Source organism: Zeugodacus cucurbitae, chromosome 2, assembly GCF_028554725.1.
Source record: "Zeugodacus cucurbitae isolate PBARC_wt_2022May chromosome 2, idZeuCucr1.2, whole genome shotgun sequence".
Lineage (NCBI taxonomy): Eukaryota > Metazoa > Arthropoda > Insecta > Diptera > Tephritidae > Zeugodacus > Zeugodacus cucurbitae.
The window spans coordinates 7,683,761-7,706,371 of NC_071667.1; the positions used below are offsets into that span (position 1 = coordinate 7,683,761).

At 34.9% G+C, this 22,611-nt stretch overlaps 2 protein-coding genes and 1 non-coding gene across 5 annotated transcripts; 2 read left to right on the forward strand and 1 right to left on the reverse strand.

Annotated features, from left to right (window-relative positions):
- The first annotated feature begins 915 nt into the window (after positions 1–915).
- LOC105210086 (extended synaptotagmin-2) lies at positions 916–22,108 on the forward strand. Of its 3 annotated transcripts, none has more exons than XM_054225760.1 (11): positions 916–1,046; positions 12,992–13,463; positions 13,619–13,660; positions 13,722–14,273; positions 14,341–14,511; positions 15,429–15,514; positions 20,504–20,552; positions 20,619–20,795; positions 20,864–21,292; positions 21,362–21,850; positions 21,913–22,108. In XM_054225760.1, exons 1-11 carry the CDS (start codon positions 931–933, stop codon positions 21,997–21,999), a joined length of 2,670 nt encoding a protein of 889 aa, XP_054081735.1. In that variant the 5' UTR covers positions 916–930; the 3' UTR covers positions 22,000–22,108. The 3 variants fall into 3 exon arrangements, with proteins under 3 accessions (XP_054081735.1, XP_054081734.1, XP_028894837.2); XM_054225759.1 differs by lacking the exon at positions 15,429–15,514 and adding an exon at positions 16,243–16,340; XM_029039004.2 differs by lacking the exons at positions 916–1,046; positions 15,429–15,514 and adding exons at positions 5,264–5,607; positions 16,243–16,340.
- Positions 17,711–19,849, reverse strand: LOC105210085 (uncharacterized). Its single transcript, XM_011180824.3, has 3 exons — positions 18,931–19,849; positions 18,634–18,817; positions 17,711–18,204 (listed from the first exon to the last, which is right to left on the reverse strand). The coding sequence occupies exons 1-3, from the start codon at positions 19,197–19,199 to the stop codon at positions 18,055–18,057; spliced, it is 603 nt and encodes a 200-aa protein (XP_011179126.1). The 5' UTR covers positions 19,200–19,849; the 3' UTR covers positions 17,711–18,054.
- On the forward strand, positions 19,943–20,049 carry LOC114803712 (U6 spliceosomal RNA). Its single transcript, XR_003752150.1, has one exon. It is a non-coding gene; the product is annotated as a U6 spliceosomal RNA (small nuclear RNA).
- Positions 22,109–22,611: the final 503 nt, after the last annotated feature.

Sequence of the window (22,611 nt, forward strand, 5' to 3'; positions counted from 1 at the left end):
TTTAAGTAAACAAATGGTTGTTTTTTTAATGAAAGATCAAACCAAGTAATATCATAGGCCATTGCATAGTAAATATATTCAAGAATACTCAGTTTAAATTTGAAGTCGATCGGTCAATTTCTCGTTGAGTTGTGATTTCAGCAATTTCGAAACTGTCGTTTCGACAAAAACGCGTTTAAAGTTTTAACTATTGAGGCTTATATCTGCGAGCGGTCGCGCTTTAGAACGTTGCCGATTTTTTGAAAGTGTCACACTGGTATAGCCCCTTAAGCTACTCTTATTAATTAAATAATTTACAAGGTTGCAAGGTTAACTGCACGTAGTAAGTTTTTATTATAATTAATCTACTATAAAGCCATATATTGGTCTCATTCTGTAAGCATTTCCAGTAGAAAAGAATATTTACTAACTATTTATGATCCACCTATATACAAATCCATCTTATACAAATAGCATGGCAAATAAACACAATGTTTATCAAATTGGCTAGTTCTCTATGATGTCATTCGAATACACAAAGCATGACAACTTCACAGAGCGGACCTTCATACATTCCTTGCTGACATTCCGTAACTTTAATTAACACTCACTTATTATGGCCGAGCAGAAGTCACTAAGGAAGCACGAATATATACATACACATACACATAAAGATAGTAATTACTGTTTTACATGGCATTACCTTAGTTTTTCTTCGTACACATATTTTCTTTTTTGGCAAACTGTAATAAAAAACCCCACAGCTGGAGAAAAATAAAAAAAATGAATCTGCCTAGAAAAGTAGCAAACCGAAGTTAAACAAACGCAAACAATTGAAATGTGGCATTATAAGAATGTACGAGTGGCTGTTGAGCATACTCAGAAGAACTGAGTATGTACTTATATAGTTGTGCGGCACATATTTCGTCTGCGTTGCATGCCAACTTGACAATGGCCTATCTGCGAGCGCTGCGACACTGTGCATTTGTGCGTGTGCTTTCCAAGTCATTTGCGGTAGCCATGAATGGCGCCAAGAGGCTGCACAAGCACACACACATATACAGTGAGTGAGTATTTGCTAAAAATAGCGAAAATAAAAGAGCTTAAACGAAACGCTACGAATTTGCAAAGCAAAACAAAGAAGCTGCAAGAAATGCTTTATGTTGCTTCCATATGTGTATTTATGTATGTGTAAGAGTGTAAAGCATGCTCACAACACAACACTCAAAAGTCACTCATACTCAGCGAGCCGCACTCACTCAAAAGCTTTGAGCTTCTCAACGCGAGCTTTCACTCAAATCCAAAAGCTTGCTTCCACAGCAATTTTTTCTGCATAATAAATCTTCAAGTCACAAAAACCTATGCGCTTGCTATAGACTTCTTTTGATTGTCTTCAGTTTGAACGCGGTCGATGTATTGTGCGCTTTGTTTTTCGTTTGTGCGCTTGACGGCTTCGCTGTAATTCTGCGTTTGTTCATTGTTTGCGTAGCGTCAAGTTGAAAGTCAAATTTGCCTAATAATATACACACACACATACATATATAGATTTATATACTACAATAAAGAAACGTGTAAAGTCATTTGTGTTGTGGCCCGTAGATTTTCGGCTTCGCCGGTGCATTTTGCGGCTTTCTAAGCGCGCAGGTAACCAGAAGTGTAGCGCTAACAAAAGTGTGGTCAAAGAATAGTGCTTTGGTACATATTTACGTCAGCGTATTGTATTTTTGACAAAGCCGGTTTCTTTTCTTTTTTTTCGTTTCATTTTTCGGTTTGTTTTTGTTAGTTTTGTGCGATGCTTTCGGAATTTTAATGAACTACTACTAACATTAAGAACAACGAAACCGCTTTTGTTTTGAAATTAAAATTAATGCAAGCCATCTTATTCAATCGTTTGTGCTACGTGTTTAATTAAATAACAAAGCAAACAAAAAAGCAAGCAAAATATCGAAAACGAAATGTGAAATTGCTTATGGCAGCGAGCGCGTTGAGAAATATTATGCGGAGGCGGCAAAGTTTGGCAATGTGAAAGGCAATAAAGTGTGCGAAATTACACATAAATTGAAATAAAAATACAAAAATAGAAAGTTTTTTATTATTAAAATACATAATAAATATTTTTAAAAATGATAATTGAGTGAAACGCTTTGTATTTTAAAATATGAAATAGTTATAAATAATATTCAATAAATATTCAAAAATATAGTTTATGAAATAGTAGGTTACCAAATACTTAAGCTGGTGGTGTGATTTGCAAATACTTCTTTAAAAATATACAAAAAGAAAATTTCGAAATTTTTTCTCTTTTAAAAATTCTTACATAAAAAAGTACAAAATATTTCAATAAACAAATTTCTTCTTTGTGAATTTTTTTCCATGGGTTTAATGAAGGTGTATGTATACCTTGTTTGCTTGAGAATCATTAATGAAACCCTTTAGTGTAAATATGTTGTTTTAACGCATATATAATATTATATATTAAAATAAATAAACAATGTTTCTTTTGGATAAATTGAAGGTATACGAGTCTATCTTTTTTGTTCCTTCTTTGAGGGTGTAGTTACTCGCAAGTCAGTATCTTTCTGTTCGAAAAATATCTTATAGTACTTCATAATACACATTCTTAGGGCTCTATTAGTACCGATTATTCGTATAAAAATTGCTATTAGACACCCTTTAATGTAATCGAAGACTTTTTGAATATTTTTCCCTCTTATAAAACCTTCAAAATTAAACACATCTTCACCCTTCTCAACCAATTTTTCACCTCTTACAACCTTTTGTTCATAACTTTTGATTACTTTTGTTCTTTAGCTAGCTTTTTCTTTTCTATTCGAACTTCAATATGCTAAACTTGATTGATATCAGAACCAAAATACGTACAAAAAGTCATTTTAATGTGTTTGTAAGTGGGTTACATCTGGTTGGCTTGTATTTGTAGCATTAAATATTGCCTTCGTCGACCACTCAGAGGTAGTTCAATTTGTATGTATGTTTCTACTGCGTCAATACTGCGCTGCGTTTGACCATAATCTTTAATGACTTTAGTTTTTATTTACCTCAAAGTTGAGCTAGGAGGCAAACTTTATTTCAAAGCATAAAGAAATCACAGCTGTATACTTTTAAGAAAGCGTCGTAACTAAATTCAAGGAGTTCACAATTTTCAGTGCACTTTTTAGCTTTGTACTATTCTGAACATTGAGATCATCTAATAATACTCAAGTCTAACTGAAATGGCTGTAATTTTTTAATTTTTGAAAATTACACAAGTATACACGGTTTTGGATCTGGGCAACCAAAAGTGGTTTCTATGACAATTGATGACACTGAATCCGAATCTTCATTTCGTTGTTTAAGATTGATTCTAGTTTTTGAAATAATCAAGAATTTAATTTTTTATGATTTTTGTCAAATAATATTCATTTTATTAACTTAAAAGTAACATATCAGAAATGAAGATTGGTGGAACTTTGCCTTTTGTATTGTTTAGTATCTGTTTCACGTATTAGAGTCCAACAGTAGTCGCTCACCATGCCTTCATCCCAAAATCCTTCGTATCTTCTTTCAATGTTGGCTAGATCTTGGTGTAACCGTTCTCCTTGTTCGTCGCTCGTATCACCCAAGTTTTCGGGCAAAAATCGAGATGCGAATGCAGAAAATGGATCTTTAGAGACATTTTAGCTCAAATCTTTCGATAATTTTGCAACATATCGCCAATAATTTCCTTAAAATTAGGGGATTTGTGATTACCAAGAAAGTGGTAAACGATATTTTGAAAAGATGCCCTTAATTTTCATCAAACAAAAGTAGCAATCATTTACATGGTTTTTAGGTTCTCTCGAGAGCGCTGGCATTGAAAGGAAAAGTACTCACGTTGTCTCAATGACCACTTATACAGCTTTATTTTGCATGCGTTACAAATAAATTTCGGTATCCATGACTTATGAGTGTCTGCTACTCTGAAACCAAAGTAATGCAGATACGCATCTTTGAGCGGATTTGTTATTATTTTTTTTTTATCATTCAACTACCACAAACGTAACAAAACCACTTTGAATCAACTTTGCAACACTGTCTCTGCATTTTTATTTGCTCTAATCACTTATTTATAGCACAATGGTGCTATCATGCGAGAACTCGGAAACTAGAATCAATCTTAAGAAACTAAATGCATATTCGAATTCAGCATATCAAATATAGTTAAGAATCATTATTTTCTGCTCAGATCCAAAAGTTGACCTGAATTTGTAAACTTGTGTTATTTATTAACCAAAAATTTTAGAAATTTTTTCTTACTTTCACTGGCAAAAAATGTTTCGAGTTTTCAGTCACGAAGAATTTTCAATCAAATCCATCTGATAATACTGGCCTTGTACCCAGTTTAAAACATACTTTCACTCGGTATCACAACATATTACAATATTCCATATAATTAATTTTCGAAAATAGATTCGCTTTCAGATTATCTCTAAATAAATTTCAAAATCTTCAAAAACAAAGAATTCCAAAAAATGCTTTAGCATATGTTGAATGTCGAAAAAGGCGTCTGTTTAATTTCATTATGACCCAATTAAATGGCCAGCACACATACAAATACACAACAAGGCGCGAGCATGCAAACAAAAATGTAAACAAACACAGCAAAGGCATGTCAGCGCACACAAGCAAGCTTGTATAAATATATATGTGTGTGTGGGCGTACCTGTATGAGTGTGTGTGTGTATATACAATTAGCAACAACAACCACTTGTTGGTCAATTGACCGGGAACGCAACTGTGCTTTCGACACTCACTTACCTAGGCGCAATGATACATAACGGTAAAGCGCTGTTTGTGTTCCCGCATGTTTCTGTGTATGTCTGATTTGCTGGCTCTTAAGAGTAAATTAATTGCATATTTATTGCCATTTTCCTATTGCCACTCTACGCCGGCCACCAACATATGTACATACATATTATATATATGTACATATGTAAAATATTTCATCAACGTGCTGTAATTAATTGGCTTTGATTGCGTACATAAATAAATACAAATAAATATTCGTTATAAACAATATAAATCACGTCAAGTGTAAACACGTCCATTTTATTGGCACACATTCGAACAAATACACACAAAAACATTCGTGCAACATAAACAACAACTATAACAAATAACAACAACAAGCAGAACAACAAACACCGCACACAATTTAAGACAACGAAAACACTTTGCTGTTTTGCTAAGAAAAAAAAAACGCCGCGAAAATGAGGTGAGCTTTTGAATTGAGTCAATATCAACGAAAACAACAACAACAAAAACAACAACGGCAGCAACAACATAAACAGCATAATTCTTTAAAAACTACACGACGAACAAAAGTACAAAATTAGTTAGATCCCGGAAATTTCCCCAACAGATGACGCTCAAGCATCCGCGCCAGCCATTCACCCTTAAAGGCATTGTAAAGAAATTCGTACAATTTGCATAGACTGCGAAGCAAACAAACGACTCAACCAAAATTCCGTAGCGGGCACACACTTTTGGCAACGACTGTGACTGCGACTGCGACCGTTTTGGGGCGATGCGTTGTCGTCGCCACGCGAAAATTTCATTAATGTCGTGCTGCCGCGGCTGCTCGGACGATGTGTATGTGGTAACGGTTTGATGCCCCTGGTGACACGCCCACTTTTATGGCACTTTGGCAAATATATTGTTTTAGTTGTTGTTGTTGTTTATTACTAACACTAACACAATTGGTAATGGTAGTACTAAAGCACTGGTTGGTTGACAGCAAAAACTGACTAAGTGCAGTGAAGACAATTTTGATTTTCTTATATTTTATTGTATTAATTTTTTTTTTGTGGAAGTATTTTTATACTCTCGCAACAAAAGTTGCTAAGAAAGTATTATAGTTTTGTTCACCTAACGGTTGTTTGTAAGTCATAATACTAAACGAGTTAGATATAGGGTTATATATATCAAAATGATCAGGGTGACGAGACGAGTCAAAATCCGAATGTCTGTCTGTCCGTCCGTCCGTCCGTGCAACGGATAACTTGAGTAAAAATTTAGATATCTTAACGCAACTTGGAACACGTATTCCTTGGCACCCTGAGGAGGTTTCTTTCGAAAATGGGCAAAATCGGCGATGGCGAATAAAATGGCGAAAACCAAAAACTTATAAAGTGTCATAACTAAGCCATAAATAAAGTTATGAAAATAAAATTTGGAACATCGTATTAGGGAGGGGCACATTTGGATGTAATTTTTTTGGAAAAGTGTGCGTGACCCCGCCCTCAAATCGGTTTTTTGTATATAACTCGCAAATAAAGCTGCTATATAAACCAAACTTTCTGCAGTCGTGTATTTCAGCCGTTTCCTTATACAGTCCAAAAATGAAAGAAATCGGATAATAACCACGCCCACCTCCCATACAAAGGTTGGGTTGAAAATGACTAAAAGTGGGTTAACTCACTAACGAGAAACGTCAGAAACACTAAATTCTACAGAAGAAAGAGCAGAAGGAAGCTGCACTCTGCTTTTTTTACAAAATGAAAAATGGGCGTGGCATCTCCCACTTATGGGTCAAAAACCATATCTCAGGAACTACCCGACCAATTTTAATGAAATTCAGGATACCCTGATGACACATGTGAAAAATGGATGAAATCGGTTCATAACCACGACTACTTTCCTTATAACTGAATTTTGAAATCCATCTGATTCCTTCACTTTATAATGTATACATAAGGAACCAATGAAGATAGCGGAATAAAACTTTACACAAATTGTACATATCATCTCTGGCTTCACTTGAGAAAAAATTGTCGAAAACGGACTATAACTTTTTAAGGCCCCTGTTATCGAACATGTTGAACTCCGCGCCTAAGGGTAAATTTTAACCGAAAATATGGATAAATCTCTCTGATAATTTAATGTAATTCAGAGGAAATTGTTTATTCTAATGGTGTGTCTCAGTTCCAAAAATTATTAAAATCGGATAATAACATCTCCTAGCTCCCATATACATAATTAGGCTTTTCAAAAATATGGTGGGCTTTAATATGCATATATGTATTGATTAATATGTGAGATATCTTAGCGAAATTAAATGAGTGTATAGTCTTGGATATAGTGTACCTTGCTGGTGAAATTGAATGAAATCGGTTCAGGAATTACCTCAGCCCTCATACTATATAGGACGATTTTCGTTATTCCATTCAATTTTGTGCCGAATTTATAGGTAAATTTGGGTGTTATCTTAATAAAATTTCTTCAATAAATTGCGAGAGTATAAAATGTTCGGTTGCACCCGAACTTAGCCTTTCCTTACTTGTTTTAAAACACATTTTTTTAATTACGACATTCTACAAGTAAACAAGCTATATTCAAATCTATATTTATGTAAACAATACTTTCAGTTTTGTAAGCATTTTCTGCATTAAGAATTTCCTCACGAACTTTAATTTGTTTTCGCTTGCGGCTATTGCCTCTGCTTCAAAGATTTATGCTGCCAAACAAGCAACAGGTGGGCTACAAAGCATACTTATGTATATACATACATACATAAAACATAAAAAGCTTCACAGCAATTGTTGTTGCTGTGTTGCTGGTGGCATGCAGCCACTTGTTGAGTCACCTTTAAAGGAAATATGTGTCAATATGAGTGTTGTGTCTGTGTGTACTTGAAGGTTGTTTTAATCCAAATAGAATAGACTCAAACATATATACGGTCGGTATTAGAAAAATTAGTTCTTTATAGCTTGCTGTTTATTCATTCTGCCTTAAATTAGTCATACAGCAATTCCGTTCAATGCTATTTATCGCTTTTGTTTGAGTTTGCATTTGCTGAATTGTTTGCTGAAGACTTCGGTTCTTTGCTCATATGTCAGTTTTATCTACCTTTTATGACACTTTCAGATATTTTTATCGATATAAACATGTACATACACATATTTTTGGATATGATGGATAAAAGAGATTGCAAAATTTCGCAAATGCGTACTTCTTTTGGCGTAAAAATTTCAATTATGCCTTGTATAAATATTATATTTGAGAGGCATTGCCCGAAGTCTTTTAAGGTAATTTAAAACGATCCGACCTTCCACGTTAGCTCATTCTGTTGCAAATATAAAAAGAATGTCTTGGACCATTACACTCAAGTATGTATGTACATATGTAATTGTCGTAGAAACCGTTTAGCCAGTTAGAGCCGAATCGACAACAGCGTGCCATTCATCTCTTTCCTTAGCAATTCAGCGCAAGTTGGAAATCCCAAGTGTAACCAGGTTGCTCTCCACCTGATCATCTTTCCATCGTCTGCGGTATTCGCCGTTGCCAATGTTCTGAGGACCATAAATCGTCCACGCTTCTGTACCATAAAGCAGGACGGGAATGATAAGCGACTTGTGGAGTTTGATTTTGGTTCGTCGAGAGAGGACTTTAGTTTTCAATTGCCTACTCAGTTCAAAGTAGCACCTGTTGGCAAGAGTGATTCTGCGCTGGATTTCGAGGCTGATATTGTTCTTGATTCTGGTTCCCAGGTATACGAAATTATCTACGACTTCGAAGTTATGACTGTCAACAGTGACATGGGAACCGAGACGCGAGCGCCCTGACTGTTTGTTTGATGGCAGGTGATATTTCGTCTTATCCTCATTCACCTCCAGACCCATTCGCTTCGCTTTCTTATCCAGGCGGAAAAAAGCAAAACTAGTTAAAGAAGCATCGACTTTGTTTCAGACAAAAATTACATCGAAACATTCCGGCCGCTTTTTTGTGGTATCTCACAACAGGTTACTGAGAATTTACACTATTAATATACTTGATCTTATAATAGGAACTAGATACTGTAGGTCCAACGTAGCATTGATTCAGGCTTACGTTCTATCATCCTCAGTCCACTTCTGAAGTAGCTTTTTGATTTTTCCAATCAAATCAGCAGTTTTTTTTGGTTTGTTCCATAATAGATGATGGAACATAGGTGTTAATTTTGAAGACCCTTAAGGGGGTATTCTGGTCTAGACGCATGAATTTTTTAAACTGAGATAAAAAAATGAAAAACCTTTTAATAATATAAATGTAATTTTAATAATATAAAAAAATTGCAAAAAAACAAAATTCGTCGAGTGGAGTGGTGGCTTCAAAAAAACGGTGCGTCCTGGTTGACGTGATTTCAACCCTTGTAGAGATCTTAAACACAAAAAAACAAGAAGATTCTTCATTAGTGAGGATGTCGTTATCGGGTTGACCATTTAAAAAAAAATAACAAAATGGCGTCGACTTGAAAAAAAAAATTTTTTGACCCGATTTTTTCGAACATTTTCGAATTTTTTAAAAATACTTGAAATCAAAATATTTGGAAATCCAAGGCAGACACGATAGAGCATTGTATAAAGAATTGTATATCGGTTCAGTAGAACTTGAGATATCATGTCAACCACCTCAAAAAAAGTAGTTTCGAGAAAAACGCGTTTAATGTTTAGGAGACCGCTCGGCCGGTTCGGACGCCACGTCACAAAATCGGCTGTATCTCCGAAAATAAGTAGAATTTTGAAAAATCCTTCCAAGGTCATATTTTTGAAAGTCTAAACTTTCAAATCGATTTTTTTTTCAAAATTCTGGACCAGAATACCCCCTTAAGAAAATTTTATGAAAACTAACTTCAAAGACTCTAGAATTGTCAAGCTTGATGACATGCGTTCAATTCATTTGCATTTCAAATACATGTTCCACAGTCAAAATCCTCCTCCGTGACACGCCTCATTGAAGTACACTGTTTCTTGGAGTTCCAAAAGTGCATACATAAATTATTTTGTCATATGTTCTCTAAAATCTCAATCTCAAGTATGAACTCACTTTCTTAGAACTTAGAAGCGATTTGCTGCTAATACTGGCTCATACAAAGTCATTTGAAAGCTTGTGTCGGATATCAAGCATAACTTCCGAGAACTCTATATAAAATGTACTAAACGCACTAAGATAAGGGCACAATAATGTTTCTCGTTTTTATCAGCTTTAAATTTTCTTTATGAAGTATCCTTCATCCACATGGATACTTTATATAACTTATAACTCATGTTGAAAATGTCAGCCCTACTTTATCACAGTACTTTCTTCGTACATTTTTACTTTAATGAAACAAGTAGGTTTGTACGGATCCACCAATAATTAAACATATGTTAATGTATGTGCATACGAATTTATTTGTTTTTTCTCCTATTTCTATGATTAATGAGTAAAGCTTCTAGCATTTGTTAAAAAAATGCTACAAAACTGAGTCAGCGAGACCGGCATTCTATGCTTCGTTCTAGCTGCCTTCATCCACATGGATACTTCAGTGAACATTTAAACTAGTACACACATACATGTGTCCATTCCTCTAGTCGAGTCAGTATATTTATGTATATATATTTTTTTTGTTGAAAAAGCACATACTTGAGTTAAATGCTTCGTGTAAACATAGCGTGACTGCACGTTGTATACGAGTACATACTTTTTTTGCAATTTCTGTTTATATACATGCACCTAAATATATAGAACTGAATATGTGTGAGTTTGCCGGCATTTTTTCAGGCGGTTAAGCAGCAAAAAACACATATTTTAGCCTCACATACAACTGTACTTTATATTGAATAAATACACACATACATATCTACATATGTATATAACTAAAACGCATAAATATTGTGAGCCATTCCTCGTTAGAACTCATCGCCTTTACACTTATATCATTGTGTGTGTGTGTTAATTGCCAGCTGTTGGAATCAAATTGTTGTTTCTTTGTCCAAATAAAAAATGTTAACATTCACATTTCGCGACTGGCACTTTAACGTACTTGAAAAAATATGGCTTTCATTACAATTTCACTCCAATTGATACAGTTTTTATTATCCTTCAGCGCTTCATCATCATCTTCCATCATAATTTATAGCAGCAAATCGTTTTATTCGAAAGTGAAACAATGTTTTTTTACAATTACTACCGTTAAGAGGAATAGAAGGTGACTTTTCTTTTGTTTTTTGTTTATTTAATTATCCACAATAAATCTAATAAAGTTTCGAGGTTTACTTGGTTCGATTAGAGACAAAGCTTACATATGCATCAAGATCCTCTCCAAAAATATTATACTCAATACAAAGGTGATTGGCATATTGTCGATATTACCTTATATTCGAAAGCAATTTTCCCAATTTGATATCCCTACGTTAGAAAAAAAGTTAGAAAAAGTGTATATCTCGAAAACATGAAATTTTTCAGTGGTCATATCTTCAACAAGGCTGGTTTTCTATTTCGAAACAGAAAATATTCCCACTCTCTTACATATGCTTTCCATTTTAGGGGAACCCAAAGGCTTTATATGCTTTCCATTTTAGGGGAACCAAAAGGCTTTATATTGTTTTTTTCTTTCTGGAACCATCTTTGAAACTAATACAACTATCGTCGCCATTAACATTCATTTATTGGAAATTTTTTTTGTTATATAGACCGAATCACCTAGGAAAATACCTCACACGGTTCTGTAATGACTATTTTAAAATTTAAGTTTATGGTACTGTCTGATCTCTCAGTAACTGAGAGTATATACATTTTTTACAAGTTTTATAAAATATATGACAATCTCAAGTAGGTCCCTAAAGAACCTAGATACTCTGACCTTCACACACTTTCTTTATCCCATCTTCCAAAATGTGGTTAAAAATTTAAAATCTAATTAGCTTTTTACTTAATATTCATGGTAAAATACGTAACTTTTTTCAAAACGAAGCGAAATCGGTGTAAGTATATTATCTGTCACTAACGTCCAATATGGACCAAATACTCGTATAAACTGTCTCGTTGTTTTCTAATGAATCTAAACATGTACATATAATATGAGTAAATATCTTAGTTTCAGAGAATTGTGTTTCATACTGCTATTGACATTCCTTGACCGGTCTGTTGTGGTTACGACCGCAATGGAATTTCTCTAAAACTGAATAATCATTTCTAAAACATTTCCAGCATCTGTTATTGTAAGCAATTGCGAAAGTATTTCATGTACATTTCAACATATGTATGTATACTGAACCCTTCGTTAGGTATTTCAAGGTCACAACAATACCCACAAAAGGAATTTCTTATCGGTTTTGTGTTATTTATTTCCATAAAATGTTTTTTCTTTGTTTGGTTTGAGTATTATCACAATAAGTTACGAAGTATGCCAAAGTCAGTTTTATTGTGTTAGGCACTGGGAGATGACATCATCAGCATCCATATGTAAACAGATGGCTCTATATACATCTATGTATATATACATATGTATGTTTGTATAAACTCACGATTATCACGAATTTTGCGCCTCTGTAGTACTAATTTATCTCATATTTTTTATTCTTCTTCCTTTCGTTTATCTTATATATACAATACGTTAAATAATTGTTGTTGCTTTCTTCGCTAAATGTTCATATTTGTTATTATTATTATTTAGCGTAGTGAATTTGTTGAAAGCTTCGCCACTGATGAATTCGCCTAACGCTTTTGGCTTTCATTAATGCTTATATATTCATTATATATAAATATTTATATGCTTATAGTTATAAATAAATATATATGCGTTGCCGCACAGCGAACGAATTCTAAATAACGCCACACAGATTCCACTGACAGCGGCAGCCGGCAAAGCAAAGCATGAAAAAGTCCCACATTCGGTCAGTCGATCAGTCACATGCGTGCTTATTTCACAATTTGCTGTTAGTGGCGTCTTTAATTGAAATTCTGTGACTCAATGAGAGCGTGATAACATACTTCAGCGCTTTAATTCAAGCTTAGACAGCTGCCGACAGCAGAAGACACGACACAATCGACTTTGTGCACACGACGTCAGCTTATGTATGAGCTTGTGCTTTTACACCAAACACAAGAAATCACTAAAATCACTTGGAAAGCACTGCGCTAGCTTGTTGACAACTAACCACTGTTTAAATTAATAATTTGATACAAAAAATGCGCTCTACATACTCACACAGCTCATGTGCGCTTTTCTTTTTAGCACCATCGAAGATATTTCCGAAACCCCGGAGGTCAGCTCCACCACCACCACTGCCCAACAGGAACCTCTATTGTCCACGGCAAACGAGGAGTACGATCCCAATACGCCCATACCCCGTCCACCGCTCGCCGAACTTACTACTCGTCCACCAACACCCGTCGATGAAAGTGAAATGGCTGCCGCTAGCAAGGAAGTGAATCCCGAAAAAACAGTCCCTACAGCATCCTCCAGCAGCGATAGCATCTTCTCCGTCATCTATACGGTTTTCAAGAAGGTCGCCATTGTCGGTTCCATTTACTTGGTTGGCTATATGGGCTGGAGTGTTGCGTGGCTAATCGCGCCGGTTATATTGTCAGTGGCACGCGATGAATTGCGCAAAACCACGGAGCATAAGCGCAGCATTGCCAAAGCTTCGGCCATGGCCTCTGAAAAGGATGTCATACTGGCGCGCATCGATGAGTTGCCAGCTTGGGTGAGTAGAAATGTTCAGAATTTAAAGCAAATGTATATTCCCCGAAACTGCATTACGACACGTTGTTCCGCGTTATTTTTTGCTTGGATCACATCTCCCATAAGTGTTTAACAGCTTCTTACCTATTTTTTACACTTTCACACGCTCTTTTATAGGTCTACTTCCCTGATGTGGAACGTTGTGAATGGGTTAACAAGGTATAGAGATTATCCAACCTAAAAACACACCCCTCTAAACTTTATCTTCCACCTCTCACAGATTCTCAAACAAGTGTGGCCCAATGCCAATCATTTTGCACGCACTCTAGTCAAAGAGACCATCGAACCGAATGTAGCGCTCGCACTTTCCAATTACAAAATGAATGGCTTCCGTTTCGATCGCATCATTTTGGGCACGATACCACCACGCATAGGCGGTGTCAAAATCTACGATAAGAATGTCGATCGCAACGAGATTATTATGGATTTAGATTTATTCTATGCCAGCGATTGCGATATCAATTTCTATTTGGGAGGCGTGAAGGGTGGCATCAAGGACTTCCAAATACATGGCTGGGTGCGTGTAGTCATGAAACCACTCATACGTTCCATGCCACTGGTGGGTGGTCTGCAGATTTTCTTCCTCAACAATCCAAATATCGATTTCAATTTAGTGGGCGTTATCGATTTCATGGATATGCCCGGTTTGAGTGATTTGTTGCGTCGTATTATTGTGGAGCAAATCGGTGCGGTCATGGTCTTGCCAAATAAGCTGCCAATAACTTTGAGTAATGAGGTGCCAGCGATTAGTTTGAAAATGCCAGAACCAGAGGTATAATAGTGATATGCGATGTATTTGGAAAATATGGTTATGCTTTGCTTGTTTGTTTGGTTTGTAGGGCATTCTTCGTATACATGTCGTCGAGGCTAAGGATCTCATGAAAAAGGATATCGGTGTTTTGGGCAAGGGCAAGTCTGATCCCTATGCTGTGATTAATGTGGGCGCACAAGAGTTCAAAACGCAAATCATTGAGAATAATGTTAATCCCAAATGGGATTACTGGTGCGAGGTAAGCAATTACTTATTGATATTATTACAATTTTTTTAATTTTTTATATATGTATTTATTAATTAAATGTACAACTAAATTATTTTTGAAAATATTATACTCTACAAATAAAGGGTATCGAAATACGAAAAATTAAAAAAAAAAATTATATATATTTGAAATATAAATATTTAAAAATATTTTTTAATGGTTTTTAGTATTAAATTTTTAACATATTTTGAAAATGTTTACAAAACTAAAAAAATAAATTTATTTAATTTTCTGTTTATTTATTTAATTTAAATAATTCATTTTTTATTTAATTTATTTTTTTTTAATTTGTTGTTTTTTTATTAAAACTAATTGAACACTTTTTTTAACAATAAAAAAACAATTAATTTTAAACAATTAAAAAAAACATATATAATTTAAAATTATTTTTTATAAAATTATTGTATTTTCAAAGTATTTTTTTTAATTTTAATATCCTTTTATAAAATCATATATTTTTTTTAAATATATCTACTAATTCAAATATAATTATCAAACATATAAAAAATACTAAAAAATGTTTTTTTACGCACAATGCAAAAGCTGAGTTTTCAAAAACCAAAATTGCAAAATTGTTTTTGTTTTTCACGTTTGGCATGTCTAACCAGTTTTTGTTTGAAAAATTTTGAACACCTCTAAACTTTTTCTCACAACCCTCAATGTGTGTTTTGTGAGTGTTTACAAACTATCGCACCTTACACTATCCTACAAATTTATGTATGTACTATTGTTCTATACTCTTGATACTAATTTTTATTTTGTTTCATTTTTGGTTTTCACTTTGCATTTTCAAAAACCAAACAAATTTCCAAAACGTTAAAAATCATCCAAAAAATATTTCAAAACATACAATCTACTAAAAACAAAACAACAACCACTTTGAAAAGGCTAAAGTATTTGTTGAACTGGGTCAAAGTGTTGATATAACGGTATTCGATTTGGATAATGGCAAAGACGATGAGCGATTGGGCAGGTAAGTCAAAGGAATATTTTCAACATTAAATAATATAAATTGATTAAATAAATAAAAGAAAAATAAAAAAAAAATAATATATAAATATTAAATAAAAATAAAAATGTAATTTGGTATTAAGAAAAATAATATTTCAACTATATGATTATAATATAATATTATAAAAATATATAAATATTATAAATGCCAAAAAAATGATTAAATTAAATTTTACAAAAACCTCTCACAACTCATTAAAATACACTCATTGGTATTAACAAGTTCATCACCTAAACACAACAAACATAAACACGCCTACAAACATAAATGTCATATTCATACCGTAGCACATCACCCACACCCCATTGGCTCCGCGAACACCCACACTTGTAAGTGTCGAAGCGAGTATATCGTAATTAACGTGAGTAGTTCGCTAGCTTGTTTTTGCGCATCACATATGTATTTCTTTTTACACTTCAATTAAATAATTTCCCAAACTCTTACCCTCTTACCAAAAAAACTACCGTAAATTGTCTCTGCATGACGCTTTCCAACACTTTTTTGTACAAAACTCCGTTACCTTTTGTGTTTTGTGTTGTCTCAACTCTAATTAACACGAATAGCTTACATACCAACGAAGTGGCACGAGTGCTGCCGCCGTAAAAATACTTCCAAATTTATGAAATTAAAATGTTTACCGAATGGCAGCGACGTAGCATTCAACACATTTATCAGATATGTATTTGTAGGCCCCTGCGTTTGCTGACGGCACTTTGGATCTTAAGGTCGTCTTTCATCTATGGGATTCAGATATTCCCGGTAGTCCGAGCGATGATTTTCTGGGCAGGTTTGCTAATCGCATTTGTTAGAAATTTGTTTTGTGTTTTTTGAGTTTCTTTAGTTATTTGCTTTATTTTAATTTTGTTCGTTGTTTTTATATTTTTCTTGTTCCAAAAGATTAGCTCTAAATGAACTAAGTTAATTGTGTTCCTTACTAACCAACCGTTGTATAAAAGTGCTTACTATGCTGAGTTTTATTTTGCCTTTTATTTTTTAACTTTCTTTTCGCTTTGTTATATTCTTCCATAAGCTAAATCGTCTTTCCAAGTTATATTGTTAGAGTTCTGAACATATTAGCCATCATTTAGTAATTTGCGTCGTGAAGCAATGAAATTTTAAAAGACAAAAACTGAGTTTTCTTTCGCTATTTTGGTGGATAACCCACACCAGATAATTTACCCAGTATCTGAGTTCACTTCCGAGGCTCTGTTATGTCCTTCATTGGGAAGATTTTTTTATGTGGTGGTCCCAAACCGTACGCACAACCGCAGAAGCGGGCTTCGCCTTCAAACGGATGTCTGTTGGCTACCCAGAGGATACTTGGTCTAAAACCGGAAGTCTTGAGCTGCTTGAGTCGTATGCGAAATAATCGTTCCTGGCCACTCCCAAGTGAACGGCAATCAGAAACTTTCCTCACTTTGGTTTTCTTGGAATCAAACTTATAGGCTTTAGTCTCTTTACATTGACAACGTGACTCTCAACGAGTGTTTATGCTGCACAACCTCTTGAGACTGTTTATGAAATTAGTTTTTTCTTTCGAGCCAAAAATTCACTCTTCCATTAATCTCCTGACCCCACTTGACACAGTACAAATATACCAAAAAAAAAAAAAAACACGTATATAGCATGACAACCCGCCCCGTGACCTCTTGTGTGGAACTCGTAATTGCATGAATTTATATAATTAAGTAAATAAACACAAAAAACTTCGTAATTTAACTAAGCACATGTCTGTAGTAGTGAAAGTAGCAAAAGTAGAATATAAACACACTCTTTAATGTTTGGTAGACTTCTTTGCTTGTTGAACTTGAGTCAAATATTTTTTTATATTTATTTAATTATGTAAATGTGCGTCACCAGTAGCAAGAGTTGGTAGAGCAATTATGCAAATATTGTTAGTAGTATATATAACGGTATACTTCTATATAACAGTACATGCAATATGGTGTTTAGAAATTCAAAAAGTAACTAAGAGAAATATATTAAAAGTTGTTATTTGGCTTTTTTTTTCTTGTGTACCCCTCTCTCCTTCTCTTTCTTCTCTCGCTCACTCACCATGTAAAATTTACCACCACCCGAAAACGCAGGCCGTGGTTGAGGTGGCGCAACATACTTTCTTGGTATTGAGACTGTATGATTGGGATCGCACCGGTGATGATGAATCACTTGGCAGGTTGGCAATTACTTATGCACTTAAACGCTCTTTAAGTCATTTATTACATACAAAAGTTCTCTATGGCATTTGTTTTATGCGCAAAAAAGTACTTTAGTTTTTGACAATAGAAGTGCATAACTCAAAATATTACAAAATTTTAGTTCTTTTATTAAGGAATTATGAACAAAATTTTTATTTCAAATATTTTTAATAAGTTTAAGCTTTATGATTTTTAGTATCTTCGTGGCCATAATCTGAAAATTATATGCAGTTATTGCTCATCATTCTCTCAAACCGCTCTCTCGTACTTATTTTAATATAATTTGCTCTTCTAACCATCTTTTTATCAATCTTCCTCCATTGAATTCGTTTTCCTTCCAACCACCTTCTTAGGGTGGCCACAATGTAAACATCTTTTAGTTGTACAGCTCTTCTCATATTGTACATTTCGAGAAATACGCGGCGGCTCCCAAGGGATGCGCTTTTCGGGAATGACCTGAAAATATGATTAATAAAGAGTTTATAACTGTCAAAGCAACCAATAACTTTTCTTAAAAAAATAATGTTCACCCTAATGTTGGAAATCTACAATCATAATGATATGAAATATTGTTTCCATAATAACAGAGGTCCATAAAACCATAGACTTTCTTTCAGATCACATCAAATATTCTAGTTAAAATTTTCTCAAAACTCATTATAATTTCAAATCAAATTTCAAAGGGAATAAAAATATATAAGGACTTGTACTTCTTTAAATGATCCGGTGCCAATTGAGAATAATGTATGAAGATCTCTTTAAAAAGTTTCACACAAAACAGTCAAGAGACAAACTAATTTAAGTGTTGAATCAGAAAAAATTAAACCTTGGACCTCAAAGTTCTTCTATTTCTCACAAGGACTAGGCTATTATTTCTTTACTCACCACTTGCGTGCGCTCGGGTCTACCGCTACAAGTCGGACATCGGCGCGACAATTTTGAATTCGGCGACTTCAAAGCGCTTGGTGCGTTCGTTTCAAGTTCTGGAGACGTTGGACCATAGATAGTAATCAATTTCGGTAAACTCGAATAAGGGCGTGTTTCAAATAACTTTTCACGATTTAAAAAACTGCAAGAAAGAAAAAATGTGTAAAAGCTCATTAGCAAAAAAAAATATTTAAACTTTCGTGGAACACTTTAAACCCCTTGTGGAGTCCTGCCCTGCTTCTGAGCTCTACTTACTTGGGTCTCGGTGCCAGCCACAAATCCGACATACGTTTCGTCTTCATAATATCACCCAATTTCTGCAAGAGTCGCACATTCTCCACTTCAATGCGTTGCAAACGCTCCTTCTCGTTTTGCACCTTCTTCGGCTTGAGTATGACATGCGAGTAAATGGGTGGTGTACGCATATCGATGGCCGGTTTAGCTGAACGGAGATTGGCACGATGGTGTTCGTAACGTTGTTGTGTCCAAGGCAAATTCAAAAGCTTATCGCGACGTGAAATCATTATGCTTTGTTGTCGTTGACTATTGTTATTTGAGATGAAGTACCTTGTTGAGGTTCTGTTGACACAATGGATTATGAATCGCTTTACACCTCAAATGATGTGTTTGCCGTGTAGTAAATCAACTGTACGAATATCTTAACCAAGCATTAGCTGTAGACACTTACTAAATAGATATGCACTGAAAAGTGGGTTGGGAAATTATGGCTTGTTTATGCTGTTGCTCAGGTTGCTTGCTTGGTCTCTACGCTAAGGTAGCTAGGTGTTTTGATGTATATATTTAACAAGTACATATTTATGTATATTAAGCAGTCGAACGATGTATGTTTGTATATATACGTAGCTAGGCTGAACGCTACCTGGAAACCACTGTCAAGGACACCATCTTTGCGTTTGTTGATGAGCTGCTAGATTATACAATTGTATTTGCATTGCTCAATCAATTGGCAATATAAAATAATATTTTTTCTATTTATTGAGTAAATGATAAATTTAATATTACTTTCCTTGAGTGCCGGCTTCATATTACTTTACCCAGTGGCATCTATATCGACATACGCACATACTTATGCTCGTGCGTTAGTTCGTTCAGATAAAGGACTCACCGCAACCCCTAAAGGACATGCAGCTGTCTACTATGCATTTTCGTTGCATTTTTCATTCACGTCCGCATTCAATTGCTTCAATTCTCATGTGCTCTTTCGTCTTATGGACATTATAAGTATGAATTAAGAACAGTTCATTTTGTTCTTGCTTCGGCAGAACATATACTAAAATTGGAACGATACAGAGAAGATTAGCATGGCCCCTGCGCAAGGATGACACGCAAAATCGTGAAGCGTTCCACATTTTTTTTACAAACTCAGCTTGAAAAATTCTGAAGTAATACAATAGATAAATTTATTGAGAATTACCGGTTACGATGACTAGATGATGTTGTCGTGGAAGACGGGATGAGAAGAACCTCATCTACAACCTGTACTTTAGGAGGACCTAAGGAGGAATAAATTTGCTTCACTTCGGGAACATTTATTTTAATTCTAAGCAACACCTTGGGTTTCTCAACGATCATTTTTTTGTCAGTACAGGCTTAAAAAATATTTACCGTAAAATAACTAGCAGCTTTCGAAATATTAAGCAAACTAACTATAACGAACCCAAACTATTTTCAGTCATTAAATCATATTTTAACCGAGTTACACGTTCTTTAATACAATTTGATTTCCTTGAGTTCATCCAAAAGTTTCTAATTAGTAACGTTCTCAAATATAATTTGATACCAACACTAATCCTTGTATACCTTCTAGAGCTACCATCGAGATTTCCAATGTGATCAAGCGCGGTATTGTGGATACGGTAAATATATTATCCATAGTACCGAATGTTGGTATTTTTTCAACGCATATCTTTCTATTTGCACAGTGGCTAACTTTGGAGGACGCCAAACATGGACTCTTACATGTACGCATGCAATGGTATAAACTAACTGCCGATCCTAATGATTTACAAGCGGCGTTATTGGAAACTCAACAACTGCGCGTAACTTCCATGAGCACTGCACTGCTGACGGTCTTCATCGATTCTGCCAAGAACTTAAAGGTAATAATAATTATTTAATTCTTCCCTAAAACAAACATAAACAAATATATCGCCTATCCATACAACAGCAAGCGCGCACAAGCTCCAAACCCGATCCCTACCTAATCGCCATGGTTGGCAAGCATAAAGAGCAGACTGCAATGATTATGCGTGATGATTCACCGGTTTGGGAACAGGGTTTCACTTTCCTGGTGAGCAATCCGGAAAATGAATCGCTTCAAATACGCGTTGTGGACCAGAAGACCGGCAATGATATTGGCCAGTACACTTACCCGCTAAATCTATTGTTACCCAAAAAGAACATGGAGTTGGTTTCACAGCCTTTCCAACTGCAGAAATCTGGACCTGAATCGAAATTGATTATGTCGCTGTCACTGCGCATACTCAAGCCAGCCGAGATAATAGAGGAGACAGAGCTAAATGCAGGTTCACCAGATTCATCAGCTGCGCTAACGCGTTCGAGCTCGCTAAAGACGCCCACACAGGAAAGCGCTAAGGTAAATGCTCATACTATAATAATCATAAAATATATTTGACCCAACTTTCTCTGTCATTAACATTCCTAGGATCTGCAATCACAAACTAGTCGCATTTCGGTTGAATCACCCATTGCCGAGGAGCAAGTCACAACAATGAATGCCTCACCTGCTGCCACACCCTACTCAGCTGCACTCGAGTCGGGCGATGCAGTGCTCACACATCGTATGCCCGATTTGACTAGCTCGGCCGGTGAATACGGTCTCGGTCGCATACAACTTTCCATACGCTATAGCGTACAACGTCAGAAACTCTCCGTTACGGTGCATAAAATCATGTATCTGCCATTACGTGATCCCTCTAGCATACCGGATCCCTATGTTAAACTCTATCTACTGCCAGGACGTAGCAAAGAATCGAAACGTAAGACGATGGTGATCAAGGACAATTGCAATCCCGTTTTTGAGGCGACATTTGAATATCTCATTTCGACTGCTGAGCTCGCACAAACCGAATTGGAGGTGACTGTGTGTTCGCAAAAGGGCTTCCTCTATGGCGGCAGTCCCATTATGGGCATGGTGAGCGGCATTTTTTTAATATAAGTAAATATTTTATTAAAATTTGATTTTTTTTTATTTAGCTCAAAATCCCACTTAATGACCCAGAGATATCCAGTAATGGCGTCAACTCATGGATGGATCTGCAACCGGAGATAAAGCACGATTAAGCGCTAAGCTTAACGGAAATTATTGCTTTGTAGTGGTGATATGACTGCAGTAAGCGAACTTACAGTGCCGGTACCAGGATACCGTCTAACTGTAATGCGTTTTAAGTTATATATTTTATTCGAAATATTGTCATAGAAGAGGCGCTTCACTTCTCCAAATCTATTCTGTCAATTTTTTACATTAACACTCGGTGTTCCATATGGACTATCCTTTATGTAGTGCCTATTGTATCAAACATACCAATATGAAATGTTTATATTATTATCATTTTTCTTAAAGATTGTTCATAAAGAAATGTTCAAACTAATATGCATTTAAACAAATATATGTATATGCAACTTTCTGTAAAATATTAAGAAAAAAATTTTAATTTTTTTATTTATTAAATTTCATTAAATTAAATATTTTTTATTATTAATATTTTTGTATTTTAACAAGCTTAAATATCTTGTAGAATATACTTAAACGTTATACGTAAATATTCACTTCCTATTATTGTATTAATTAATTATTAATTATTTCAACAAATATTCCTAATATCAATGCCCAACCTCAATAATATTTAATTTTCATTTACAAAAATACACTACTATGTGCCTTCTTCACTACTG